This window comes from Cyprinus carpio, chromosome A6, assembly GCF_018340385.1.
Source record: "Cyprinus carpio isolate SPL01 chromosome A6, ASM1834038v1, whole genome shotgun sequence".
NCBI classification, from domain to species: Eukaryota; Metazoa; Chordata; class Actinopteri; order Cypriniformes; family Cyprinidae; genus Cyprinus; species Cyprinus carpio.
The window spans coordinates 17871265-17885835 of record NC_056577.1 but is presented as its reverse complement, the minus strand read 5'-3'; the positions used below and the strand labels follow the sequence as shown (position 1 = coordinate 17885835).

At 36.2% G+C, this 14571-nt stretch overlaps 1 protein-coding gene and 1 pseudogene across 1 annotated transcript; one reads left to right on the top strand and one right to left on the bottom strand.

Annotated features, from left to right (window-relative positions):
* Positions 1-1059: 1059 nt before the first annotated feature.
* On the bottom strand, positions 1060-7527 carry LOC109091753 (BCL2 family apoptosis regulator BOK a). The gene is given in 9 exon segments (XM_042759195.1): positions 1060-1122; positions 1124-1212; positions 2923-2977; positions 2979-3145; positions 5398-5425; positions 5428-5488; positions 6915-6994; positions 6996-7016; positions 7018-7527. Coding segments are annotated over 9 exon segments (684 nt in total). The 5' UTR covers positions 7138-7527.
* A 3334-nt stretch (positions 7528-10861) lies between these two features.
* Positions 10862-14571, top strand: part of LOC122145417 — an 8213-nt pseudogene continuing 4503 nt past the window's right edge.

The following is a 14571-nucleotide window of genomic DNA, read 5'->3' as shown; positions in this document are numbered from 1 at the left end:
TAGAATTATCAGCATGAAACACTTTATTATTATGTTAATGTTTTCACACCCTAAGAAAAGCAGGAGTAAATACATGAAAAAAAGTTGTATTTTTTTTTTATTTTGCATACATTCAGTGGGGCATACAACAACAATGTGTAGTTTTTCACATAATTATTTTCATAAACTAAACTATACAAGAGAAACAAAATAATGAAGCAAACATTATACATCATCAAGTTTTAAATTATTATAGTGATCTTACAATTGTTCAAGTGGTCACCAACAACAACAAATATAAGATTTGTTGAAATATAACTAATTACAAAGAATAGAGAGATAACACTATGAAAAACGTAATTGGCAGGCTCAGACTTGAAGTATGGCATGAACTGAAATTATTTTATTTTTCTTTATTAATCAACCAAAATCAAATTAATTTATTTTTCTTTATTAGTCAACCAAAATCACTTTGTTTGCTCTCTCCCACAGTCACCTGCATACAGTAGTTTGGAGTTTTTCCTTGATAAATACAAGAATATAATCCTGATATTGATCTCCATTTCACACCGAAATACTCCAGGCAATTTTTCACACTGCACTGTGGATCTCAGTTGGATTTTCGAATATTGTGATTTTTGAGACCAATTAAAACCACTTGAGAAAGTGAAAAAATAATAATAATCAGAGAAAACTTTCTGACAAGACAATGTTGGTCTGGGCAGCATTGTCTATGTACATGAACACTGTATTTCACACACGCAAATACAAAGCGTCACAATAGCTTCCTCTCAGCTGTGTCCCGCAGCACCGCCCCGCTGGCCGTGGGTGTTTTACATATCGCATTAGGTTCAATAAAACTGGTAACAGCAAAGGAATGCCTAGAGTGCAAGAGGCCAGGTTAAACACAACATAACAAAGCCTTAAATATATCGGTTCATCTTGGAGCACAAGAATATCCTTTAAAGGAAAAGTGCAAACTTTGTTGCAAGTGTAAACACATCAAGAGCAGTGAAAGGCTTAAGCATTGACCAGAAACCCCCCTTCTGTGCCACGTTTTTTGGAGAGTCCAGCTGTTCGTCACTTGTTTGTGCTGCTCTTTATTTTTTCTCTCAGCAGGTAGAAGACCACAGCCTTGAGGTTAGTGACCACAGGCACAGGCAGCTGCCACCAGCCAATGAGAACGAAAACTGGGATCTGTATTTAGACTACACACTTTGTAAATGTCCGCCCCTGTAAGAGAACAGAGAAAAATATGAACAAAATAAACACCAAATACACAGAATAGAACTAAATCAATAGTGGTGAAAAAAGTGCTTTTTTTTCTGAGTTCATCTGGGCAATAACAAAAGGAAAAAGCAACTGCAGTTTGCACTCAACTATGTGCCTTTTAAGCCCACAAGCCAACATTCAGCGGTCAAACATGTTATATTTCAGCATGCAGCTTTCAGCATTCCAGGTTAGCCAAATCTTACTTATAAGGTTTCCAAATTAGCTTAATACCAATTCAGATGATTAAGTTCAGTTTGTTTGGATCACTTTTTTAAGAAGCAAATTTACACCCGCACAAAAGAGATAATATAATAGTATGCTAACTGTGATAGAACATTAAACTGTCATAGATAACGGTGTTCCTAATAATATTAAATATTTCTTATATTACTCATTTTTCAAAAATCTTATTACTCACTTTGAAACAACGTGTTTGAAATAAGTTTTTATGTTTTTAAAGAGGTCTTAAAATACACACACACAAAAAAATAATAAATATATAGTAGTAAAAAACAGTATAAAAAGTATTACAATTTTAAAATATCTTTTTTCCTGTTTTCATATGTTTTGTGTCACAGTGGTCACATGATCCTTTAGAATCATTCTATATAAAAATGATTTGGTGCTCGAGAAAAACATTTCTTGTTGTCAGTGTTGAAAATTGTTTTTGCTGCTTAATATTTTTTGTGGAAACTGAAGAAAGGAAACTTCTAGAACTAGAACTTTCTAGGGTTCTAGTCATCAAAGAATCCTTAAAAATGTATCGTGGAAATCATATTAGGCAGAAAAAAATCTGGTTTCAACATTGACAATAAGAACAAATTATTAATAATTGAATACCAATAACAATTCTATAATTATTAGCACCAAATCAGCATATTAGAATGATTTCTGAAGGACCATGTGACACTGATGACTGGAGTTATGGCTGCCAGAAATGTAGCTTTTGCCATCACAGGAATAAATAGCATTAAATTAGAAAATAGTTATTTAAATTGTTTTGTTTACTGTAATTTCTACAGTCTTGGTGTAAATAAACAAAAAAAAATAAAAAACTTTTAACCACTATTATATGATTTTTTTTATATAATACATTAATTTACCCCAGTATTTATTTGTTTGTTTGTTGGGTCTCAAAAGGTTATTATCTACAAAGTCACAAAAGCAGATGTAGAAAACTTTGAGGGAAGTTGTGAGGCCTGTAGGAGTTGCATATGGGCCTATTATAAGAGCTGCAGCTTGTGATGACTCTGGCACCGTGTCATGTTGAATCTGCCTGAATAGAGACAGTCTAATGAGCACAGACACCACAGACACGCCCTTCCAAAACAGATACCACATACTAGCACAGCTCCTCATTCAGCAGGATCACTGATACCTGCCCTCTCTCTGAGTAGACTGATCAGATTCCCAATCACAAGCTGCATGAACAGCGCATGTTCTGTCTAAATACTGGACAAAGACGGAAGGGCAGAAGTCTGTGTTCTTTCTGGGCCTTAGATCTATCAACACACAGCACAATGGTACTTTCATTCAAAGTGCATCCAAAAGTATCACCCAAAAATGAAGATTCTGTCATCATTTAGTCAGTCTCATGTTGTTCCAAACCTGTATGACAATCTTGTCTTCTCTGCTTTTTTTATTTACACTTTTTTTGTTAATTGATTGTACTAATGGATTTATTGCTTACCCAGCCTCCTCTCCTCTTTATAAACCACGACACCAGGGCTCTTACGAACAAACTCGCCCATGCAGTCCACAATGGTGTGCACATTGCTGGATGTGGCAGTTGCCGAAACACAGTCCACAGCTAGAGCTCCGGCCACAGCATACAGAGACACAATCTTCCCCCACGTTACACCTGTAGAGAGACAAAGATGTGACACAGATATAATCCAACTGAAAGTCTGTCCTTGTCCACGGACATTTATAAACATTTCAAATTCTACATTGCAAGATCATGTACCGCGTAATCTCTCATGTGGCCTGTTTTAACCAATTTAAATATTGTTTGACAGACAAAGAGGTAAAGTGTCCTAGTTAATGCAGTTAGCAGAGCCGAGAACTACATAATAAGCATAATCAAATCACGTTATTTCCACTGACAGCATATACTGTACACTGTCACTACTGTATTTGTGTTTACTGGTGGAAGCGTGTATGAAAATCATAACAAGGTGAAGTCATCAAAATACCTGATAATCCCTCACCGATTGTTATATTACTGCCAGGCAAGCCGTTTTTACATCAAAAAAACATCATCATTTAAAGTAATATGCTATTTTTGAAATGCCGATGTTTTGACCCTCCTCCATCAGAACGCTCTTTTTTGAATAGATGTGGTAGGGACTGTAGACTCAGACAGTAAACGGCCATGCTATGATTGGATAATTTCAAGTTTCTAAAGAACAGCTGTGTGCCCACTAATGTAAACATCTGCATGTTGACAGTCTACATCCTTCATAGATTGACATCTGTGCAGGGATATCAAATGATCTGAAATAACAGACAAAGCAATAGTGACCACGTAATAAAAACAGTTACTCAGACTTGTGTGTTTTGACATTACTGTCAGATCCAATACAGTCGGCACAGCATTGTCTTTTAGTTTCAATCTTTCTGAAAATTCTGTGTTGAATTGTGCCTTGTTTGTAAGTTAATCTGTGGTGAAATTAAGTGAACAAAGGATCAAGTTCTTACTGACGTGGTCTGGAACGTCATTATAAATAAAGTTCATCCACTCTTTCCTAATGTTGAGATCAGAAGGACGGCAATGCAAAGAAAGACGTCTGGTTTTCTGTTGTTATTTACACTACATGCCTGAATCGGTGGGCGGGGCAAAACAGGCAGTGATGTAGAAGCAGGCGTTGATCTCCTTCTGCGGAGGCAGGGTTTAGCCACACTATTATGTCATAATGTGGCACATTCCACAACCTGTCTTTCTAGCAGATTGGCTTCAATATAAACTGTTTTTAGACTAATGAAACTTACAGGATGTTTGTAGTAGTACAATGATCTCTTATATGTCCAAAGATCAAGGGAATATTGATTTCTCAGTTCATGACCCCTTAAGAAATTGCACGATTATTTTAAAATTGTTATTGTTAGAAATAGTCGCAGTAAAGAAAACAAAAACACAATAACTATATAGTTGCACAGTAATATGAAAAAGTGCACAGAGGGTTTAAAAAATAAAAAATAAATAAAGTGAACACCAGTGACCAATTCAGCTGCACTGCTTCAGGACAGGTATGAGGACAGACAGGAGGTGCAAGGTTATCACTGGGTGCAGTACTTTTGTGTCTTTTGTTGAGGAATTTTTCATGCACTGTTTTGACTGACATGAGCAATTATGCTTTAATACTTAAAAACAACGAGAATGTTTCCCTGGAAACACATTAGTGTGTGAACATGTTACAGCAACATCTAAGAGCTGCTCATGTTAGAAAAAAAAGAACACGATTTTCTAAACTCTACAGTAAATCTGGAGAGGTCAAATAAGGTTTGCAGTCATATGAACTAAGCTGAATCTCAGGGAATTTGTACTAAATATGAGCAATGTACAGTTTGCTGCAGAGGAATGAGAACTTCCACCCCCCCCCCGGTGCCCAGACACTGTTTACTTTCAAGAAAAAAATCCATATTTTATGGTGCTCCTCAGAGTTCTCTGATCGAGTACAGCACCGGTTTCTGTGTGTGGATATAAATGTCAAAATGGATTCCTTTTTAATCCTTACATAAGGACAGTATAACAGCCATTTAAAGGGATCATTCACCCACTCCTCCCCCAAACTGGTACAACGCTTTATCTTTTTGTGGAACATAAAAAAAGATAATTTAAGAAAGGTTTCAGAGTTTATTTTCTTATCTCTTCCGATCGCATTCTTCAAAATATCTCTTTTTGTGCTCACACAGGTTTGGAACACGATAGGGTGAGATGAATGATGACAGAATTTTTCATTTTTGGGTGAACTGGTCGCTTTAAGGAACTGTTAAACATACATTCTTTATTCAGCGATTAGTTTTAGAAAAAAAAACCTCACATTTAGATTATAAATAAACGCAGCGTTTATGAATATTAGTGAATATTTCGAGACTAGCATTCGACCACCTGTAGAGAAGCATTTCTGCAGCGACGGCCAAAACAGGCATCAGAGACTATAGTCTCAGAGGCAGGCATGTGATGTTGAGCTGTCTTGCTACGTTGCGGTACACATTGGGGGGGGGGTCGCAGGTACTCCCAGCTCGTCACCTAGGAGACAGAGAGATAAATGTTTTTTAAGTTCCCTCGGCTCAACTGATCGGCATTCTTCTCACAGGAAGAAACTGTCTAGAGTCTTATTGAATAAAACCACTAATTCAGAGGAGCCTGACACAATGACAATTACTGCAATCTAACCTGCTATTAATACCACCTGTTTATATACTTTCATATCAGAAGCCCCAACTTTCGTTCTGCTCTTACTGTATATTGCCTGAATATGATAATGATTATGACATTGTCAGGAACAGTTCGGCCCAAAAGTGAACATTTGCTGACCAGTGGAATGAGAGTTCAAATAGCTGATAAAAGCATCACAATAAGTAATCCACAGTTGAATCTAGTCCACCAAGTGACTGACGTAATAGTGAAAGCAAAAAGCTTGTTTTCGTAGGAAACAAATCCATCATATTGCTAAATTTCTCCAAATCTGTTCCAGTTGAAAAACAAACTCAATCTACATCTTCGATGGCCTGAGGGTGAGTAACTTTTCCTTAGATTCTCATATAAGTCTTTAGCTATGTGTTCAGTTATGTCTCACACACAAGACTCATTCTGTCTTAAGTGATTCAGGTGGGTGAGGTGCAATGAGTACAGGGTTGCAGGGACAGTATAGGGTAAACCTAGTTAATATATGGGTGGGAAAACCCTCTATCATTCTTGTGATAATGATCTTGCATGTTTGCATGCTTTGTCCATAAAAAGCAGCTCCTCCACAGTTACACAGTTGTCTCAAATTTTCAAAATTCTTGTGCTTTTCCCTTTTAGGAGGAAAACAGGTTCTTACAGAACAATGACAGCTGAGATTCACTCAGAGGATAGTCATGTGGTATATGTTTAGGCCACTTGTAGTGTGTCTGATCAACAGATGATGTGAGATGAAACGCTATCGATAGTTATTATATCCAGTCTCGTGAAATAGCTCAGAATGTCCAGCGTCATGAAAGCAAGAAAGAAAGGAATGTGGAAGATAGTTCAACATGGTAAAAAAGGCAAAGTACTTTTCAGTGGGTGAGACACAGACAGAGATTGTAAGAGTGTTGTAAAACTATTATGGCATTGTATGCTTTGGCTTTCATTTATTTTCATTTCTGAAAGCTCACAGAACATTCATGAATGCCCCATTTTTTTCATTTATTTTGATATGAATCAGACAAGCTCAGAGTTCTGTGCAGTATTAGCTCTTAAAAAACTAATCCCAATAACCTCTATATAATCAACCCACAATTCAAACAGATAATGTAGATTTACGTATACAGCTTATTCTCTAGCTACTAGCTCTTCTACCGTACACAAACCACCACGTGTGTGCGTTCACTTCACTACAGTACGTGTAACGCCAGGGCAAACCCCATAATCATTAATCATGAATGTTATACATGTGAAACGTCAGATGTCTTACCCAACCACAGAAGAATGAAGACACCTCAGCCAGTGTTCCTCCAGATCCGTGCTCCGGTTTCGACCATCCGATCCCAGCCAGATGAAGTCTGGAGTGAATGTAAATCCCTACACAAAACTTTAGACTGAGACACGAGCTCCTTGTCCGTGGGAGAGCGATCAAACACCTCCATGACTTCAGCCGCAAACACTGAGGAGCGGCGCAACATCTCCATGCCCTTCATGTGAGGAGGGAGATCAGTTCCTATCAGCTGACAACCTCCACCTTTATCGTCGTGTATGAAAGCAATTCTTCTCCACCCTCTTCTGTTTCCAAAGTCTAATGTCGCCTTAAACGATCTGCATAAAGAAGAAAACTCGTGTTTTACTGCATCAGTAGAAAAGACTCGCTCTCACCTTCTTGAACCTGATAAAGCGGTAAAAAGAGCAGAGAATCAGTGATCAGTTGCCTTTTCTGTTTCCCGCAAGTCATTTAAATCCCCCAAAAGTCTCGAATAGCGACATTTTTAATGACAGCGAAGTTCTAGCTACAGATTTGTGAGGTGCAGTCTGCAGGGTGAAATTAAACTGCTGTCAAGAGGCAGAGAGCAAGTGCTGTCTTCGCTCTGTTTGGATGCGCTGCCACGCGTGAAGTCTCCTTCTATGGAAAAGCTCTCCGTTAAGGCGGAGATAACCAGCTCTGTTGTGGTTTGATATCCGCCCTTATAGAGATCTAGTGTTTATAGAGCAGAAGATTTAATGAAACAAAGAATCTATCTATCTATCTATCTATCTATCTATCTATCTATCTATCTATCTATCTATCTATCTTCATTGTAAGAAATAAAATAAAATGATAAAATAACAGAAAAAATAGTTACTGGCAGCTCATTACCAGGACATTATCCAATAATTGTGTCTGTTGTCCTGTCTCTGTCTTTAATACAAATAATGTGTTTTATAAAAATGTACAAGGGAACGGGGTATATTTTGGGTGTCTATCACAGTCTATCACAAACACAGTGCAATGTAAATGTAAAATAGGCTATGCCTACCTGAAAAAAAAAAAGTGTGTATCTATCTAATATTGTCACTCATTTTAATTATGAAAATTGCAAACCGTTGCCAACTAAAACTATAATTTAATACAAAAAACTATCGATACAATATTACAACAGATATTTTTTGTCAAATGTGCTTTTTGTGGATAAAATGTTTGTAAAATGTATTTAAGGTGCAATAGCTGTTGAACAAAAAAGGGTCATGTTGTTACTCCAGTTCCACCCACCACCATCATTGATAGAGTTTGTTTTTGCAAGTCTTGACTGTTTTTGCTCTAAGTGTGTCAGTTAGAATTCATTAGAGCCACCCAAATGAAACATGCACACACATTAAACCCAGAGATTTGTTTTGACATGTCTAGTAATTCCATGTAAGCAGGAATATGCTACACATATTAAGTTGAATAACTGATTTAATAATGGAGTACAATTTTACTTAAAGCTTATTCAAGCACAATACAGTGAACTTCCTTAAAAACAGGGAAAATAAAGAACTAAAAGTATAGAACGAGATCAACCAGGCAGTTCTGTTCAGCATGGGAAATAATGAGTTGAAAGCTGAAGTTTATCTTAGTAGCACACAACAATACAGTTCCTTTTTTCTGACCACATTTGAAGCTTCCTCTGTATCCCAATTTAAAAACTAAAATGTTCTATCTGATTCTAAGGCCTATTAAAAATAGCTTGTGACAGTTTATCTTGTTAAAACAAAACTGAATACAGACAATTGGAGCCCAATGTTCGGCTACTGCTGCTGCAGTTACATTTCATTCATTTCCAGTGAATGAGACACTGTAGAAAGTAGTAATCTTCAGAAAGTTGTAACGTACCATACCTCTGAGGAATAATACTTGTTTGCAGAATCCCTACATGCCTCTGCATGCCCATCATGACTTCTCGTAGTTACATTCTTTCTTCATACCTGGCTTTTATAATCAAAATTGAGATAAACTGGTAACATCATAAATACAAATACAATCTTGTATGTTTACAAATCAACAATTACTTTAAACCCTGAAATATGTAAATACATTTATCTTGGCTTTGGACAATATTTTTGTACAATACTGCTCCCTACAGGGAAAAGGAGGAAGCTTCACAATAACCACAAAATCATTTCCTTCAGTAACACAAAATTATTTCTTTGGGTACACCATTTCTCTAATCCGTAACTGATTGTGATCTGGAAATAAATTACATCTATAAACGGTTGTGGACTAAAAATAAATGATCAGAAATCACAGACTCAGAATCATAAAAAAGATTCCATATGAGTATAATGTTGCTGTGAGATGAAACTGCCTTAAAGAGGATTAAAGCAGTATTAGGCCTGCTTTACAACTTCTGTCAGAAAAAAAATAAGAAAAAGAAGAATAAGAATACGACTGATTCAAATAAATATTCTGTCCACAAAGACCAATTAAAGCTTTTAGGTTTAGAAAATGTGCTCTTAGAAAAACATCTAAAAACTATAATTACCTTTAACTCAATATAACACCAACAGAACACTTAATTAAGGTACAAAACAAAGCATGTTAATCAAGTATGAAGGGCATTTTGTATATTGAAAATGTTTCAAAAATTGCATACTCCGATTTTAAAAGGGTGATGTCTAGCCTACAAAGGCATTTTGTCAATTAGGTAACAATTTATTTTATAAACATTCAAAGAAAAACAAGTTCCCCCCCCGTGAAAAGTGATATGAAGGTGATATCTATTATACAAAATAAAAAGCAAAAAGGAAACCTATTTAAGATTACCAAAACCGGAAACTGAACAATATTGGAATGATAACTACCGTCCCAAGAAGAAAATTTGACCAGATTAATCTAACCACTGTGACCACTAAGAAAATTCATACAGACTGAGAGATCGTAATCTTGGTTTAGAAACAGCCCAGTTCAAACTGACCAAGGAAGCAAAGCAGGTCATGTTCTGACTGAGCACAAAATGAACTGAAAAAAAAAACCCCAAAAAAAACCTCCTTGAAAATGCCATTAATTCTCTTATAATAATGGGTTAACATCCATCCTTTGCCTTGGCAGGGCATGACTGAAACCTCAGACTGAAAATAACCTGCACTTTGCACATATGTTGCACCAGAAATGTTTATGTACACAGTACATGTTAATCCTGCAGGGATGTTGAAAATAACTGAAATGCCCTCACAATGTAGTTTAAAAATAAAAAATACAAAAATAAAACCTGAAATCACGTACATTGCGGGTGTTTTTCTCCAGTTAATTAAATAAAATTAAATATTGTTTGAATTTCAAGTTTTGTGAAGTCCTAGAAAGTGGGGTTTTAGGGGAAATAAACCAAAAAAAGACTTTTCAACATGTCCATCTATTGTTATGATAAGTAGGAAATGTTTAAGCTTAAGTAAAATGGAATTATGCTAAAGATTTACAAGTGATACCTCAACGTTACCTAAAACTCGTAATATCTCTAAAAGATTTATTGTGTTTTGCACAACCCTATAGTAAACAACACAGCCAAGTTTGCAAAGTAAAAACTACCGTGGATGAGTGGAAAACTACGATTCCCGAGCCCCCCAGACTTTGGGTTTTTGAAGGAGATTTGTCACGGCATGACGCTGAACCACAATTCCTCTCTCTTAGTCAAATTAGCGGGGTTACATGGAGGGGAGTCTCGCAGTCCTCCTGGACAGAGGGCAATATAAACCGTAAACATCACAGATCAAAGACTGAGTGTTTCTGCTCTTATGTAGGACAGGTTAATATTTAAATCCTGACTAAACTATAGCGCGGGTCAGTCTGATGACCTGTATACATTTAGAGAAGGCGTGGATTGGGAAAACAAGCTGTGCCTTTGGCTGGCGTACCTGTCCAAGAGGAGAGAAAGAGTGAAAAAACATGGAGAAACCCCCGAATTGGAGGTAGATTAAACTGGACATGGCACCAACCTTCAGAACATTCGGAACCAGGTAATCCAGAGAGATGAAGATGACCTTCTGAAGCCCTCCAGGCAGTGCTTTCATAACTGAGACATTACATTAGTCTACTTTATTGTTCTTTTTGCATTAATGTTTGAACTTAAACATGTCTTTGTACTATAGTAAGCTTTTGTAATTGCATTCTATCCACTAAATAAATATAACTATACGAGCTTACACGTAGTAGTTACACTGAAGAAAAAAAAAATGACTGTGGGATTTACATAGCTAAACAATTTTCACTTGGAAATGACTTGTAAACTGTAGAAACAATTAGAAAGAAGCGGCAAGTAACAGTTGTAATACAGTATTTTCTTCCTGAACACATTCTCCAATAATCTATGTTTTATTTACAACTACTTCGAAAATTTAATTTTTACAGTTGTGTTTATTGTAAATACATTGTACTGTTCTGTAAAGTGTGACATTTAAATAATGTGGCACTAAAGTGTAGGTAAATGCTTATATGAATGTACCTCTTGAAAAAGAAATACCGGGTAAATAAAGAAAAAATACAGTCTCTTTAATAATTTTTATGGCACCATCATCCACAAAACCCTTGAAAATCATGCACTGAAATTTAAATGTGGGTGATAATCCATATTTTAATTATTTATTATTTATTATTCATTATTATTCATTATTATTATTATTATTATTATTTCTTCTTTAATTAATAAATCTAGTGTATTTATTTTGGGTTGAAAACTGAATATAATGTCTCCACTATGATTTTAATGAAAGTATTTCATCTACTACAGTTCCAATTCTGAGAATTTCGATTTTTTGAAAAACAGGGGAACTTTAAACCTGTCAAATGAATTAAAACCCTATTGTCATTTGTGATAATCATTGACTAGTTCACTAAACTTTTGTATGTTAACTTAATAATGGTGAAGTACTTTACTATAATAAGGCATGATTACTGTACCCCACATTTTAGACAACCCTGCTACCCACACAATACTCCTGGTTATCGCCCATGAAATCAGTATTCATTTGGACCTCTCTAAAGCAGTGGTTCTCAAACCTGTCCCTGGAGTACCCCCTGTCCCTGCACAATTTTGTATGTCTCCCTTCAATTATCACACCTGATTCAACTCATCCATGCTCATTAGTGGAGACTGCCAAGACCTGAAGTGGGTGGTGGTCAGACTATAGGGAGACATGCAAAATTAGCAGTTGCTGGGGGTACTTCATGGAGAAGGTTTGAGAACCCCTGCTCTAAAGCATAGTGGGGACTATGGATACGAGTTTGCTCAATTATTTGCACAAACTGGAAGTACTGAATGCGGTCCAGCTTGCCTTCTCCGCCTCTGTTACCCTAGTTTATTCGTATGAAAAAATTATCAAACAGATCCTTTTAAAATTTATTGCCAAATATTATCAATACACTTAGAAAACCAAAATATTGTCACAAACTAGCAAGGAACATCATAATTTAGGCTAAAAATTTGCAAATGAGGGATGTAACACGATTCACTCAACTCATGATTTTGATTCATGATTTTGATTTCATTGATTCGATTCGATTTAACGACAAATTATACATTAAATGTGTTCTTCTATTATTGCTTGGAACAAAATGCTGCATGTTTCTTTTGTGAAATTATAAATATATAACACTATAATATCACTAATATAGCACTTGCCATATTTTTTGCTTTTTTTGTTGGTTTGATTGCTCTCTTCTATTGTATAAGTCGCTTTAGATAAAAGTGTCTCGCTAAAATGATGAGAAATTTAAATATAAGTAAATGTAAATAACAAAAACTAAATTGAAAATTTTACAACCAGCCCAAACCAAATAAATAATTAACACAAATATTAAAAAATCTCTTCATATAAACAAAAATAAGGTTTTGTGTGTGCGCTTTCCATTTAAAAATGAGATGGCAACTATTTTAATATCATGATCCAAACAAAGATGCTGCATACATGCAACATGAGCAGTTTTTAATCTAAATTTAGCATTTCGAAAATTTGAAGCAAAAACACAGAATTAATTTGACCTTCAGTTTTGTTGAAACTATACGATAAAAAAATATCTGCATGAAACAAAAACGAGGAGACGGAGCTGAGATGAGATGCAGAATTTCACTCTCTGCCAGCAGGTGGGTGCTTAAAGCGTTTCCCTGGTTTCCGCTGTAAAACAAAAGCAGCGCTGCACTTATGAACTTTAACTATGATTATACAAGAGGCAGATGAAAAGAAAAAAAAATACCATCAAAATTTTTTCTAAAGACATGTAGTTCCTCTCAGACATATTTTTTTTTTTAAATATAAACTACGCTACCCTAATTGAATCGCGAGTTTGCTTTAGGTTCATCTCAACCGATTTTGAATCGCCACATTAGGTGATTAATCGTACATTCCTATTCTCAACCCTTTTAACCACACACATTTTTATTTTAAAATGTCCATTTTAATTTTGACAATTTATTTAACTTTATTGCTAAGAGCTTTATGTGCTAAAATATATCTGCAAATGTTGGTGACAGGGTTTTGCAAAATCGCCATAAACATGCTTTCAAATGGAGCGGGGCATTTAATAGGACCGAGCCGTGTTCACTGACAGCTACGCAATATCGCGTTCATTATCAAAAAGGGCGATTCATCTGCGATAATGAACGCGATTATTGCTGTAGGCTTTGTCGGTGATCTATGGCTCTGTCTATTAATGCCGCTCCATGTGAAAGCAGGTGATGGCGATTTGAGCGGTATGTCATCAGGGAACCGCTTTCTACTTGACGAAATGAACGCGTGACAATCGCATGCGATATATCGGCCCAGCCCAGTTTATATAGGTTTATTTATACAGGTTTATGTTATATGTTGCACACACGCGCATGTTTGTTCGTCCAGTATGATAACTGCAGTGTATCATGTTATTTGATGAGGGTGAACCCTCGGAGTATCTTTGAAGAAAGGTGCCGCTGGCTTGTATTCTCAGAAGTGTTTAAAAATAGCTGTGCTTCCTGTTGATCGAGCACTTCCCCGGTTGTTGGCTAGTAAAGGTTTGCGTTTTGATTGCTCAATGTTTTTAAAAAGGCTGCCCACTAAAAGTGTGATGAATCCGGAAATTCAGATGTTTAGTGATACCAAAGGAGGCTTATCCTCCTGGAACTTTGAATCTTGTCGTCAAAAAGAGCCTTGTTGTTGTTTGATAAAATAGTGCTCACTTCAAGAGGACTGTCAGTACAATTTATCTTTATGCTGTACTGAACAAGAATCAATGCTGCTCCGAGTGCTTGTCCCTATTGGACAGGCGGCAGAAGTGAAGCAAAGAGAAAAGAAAAGGACCCAAAAAATGGAAGAAAACTGCTTAACAAACCTACATGTTATTTCGGAAAAGTTCTCTTTATAAGTTCCTCATCCTTCTCCAGTACCGTCAGGTGGAGTGACGCCTGGTTAGGACTTCCTGCATTTGGTTGATCTGATGCTAGAATAAACGGAAAACAAGCCCATCAGGGTTGTAAGAAAAACGCACAATACTGGAATCTTGTTCAGAGATATCTGAATTTTACATCTTTCTGTTTTTTCCTTTAGAACTCATGTTTGAATCCTGAAGAAATCATTCACTAAGTTGTAACGAATTGGTAAAGGCTCTTTTGGAGAGGTATACACTGGCCATAAACACCGACAAAAGAAGTGGTGGCCAT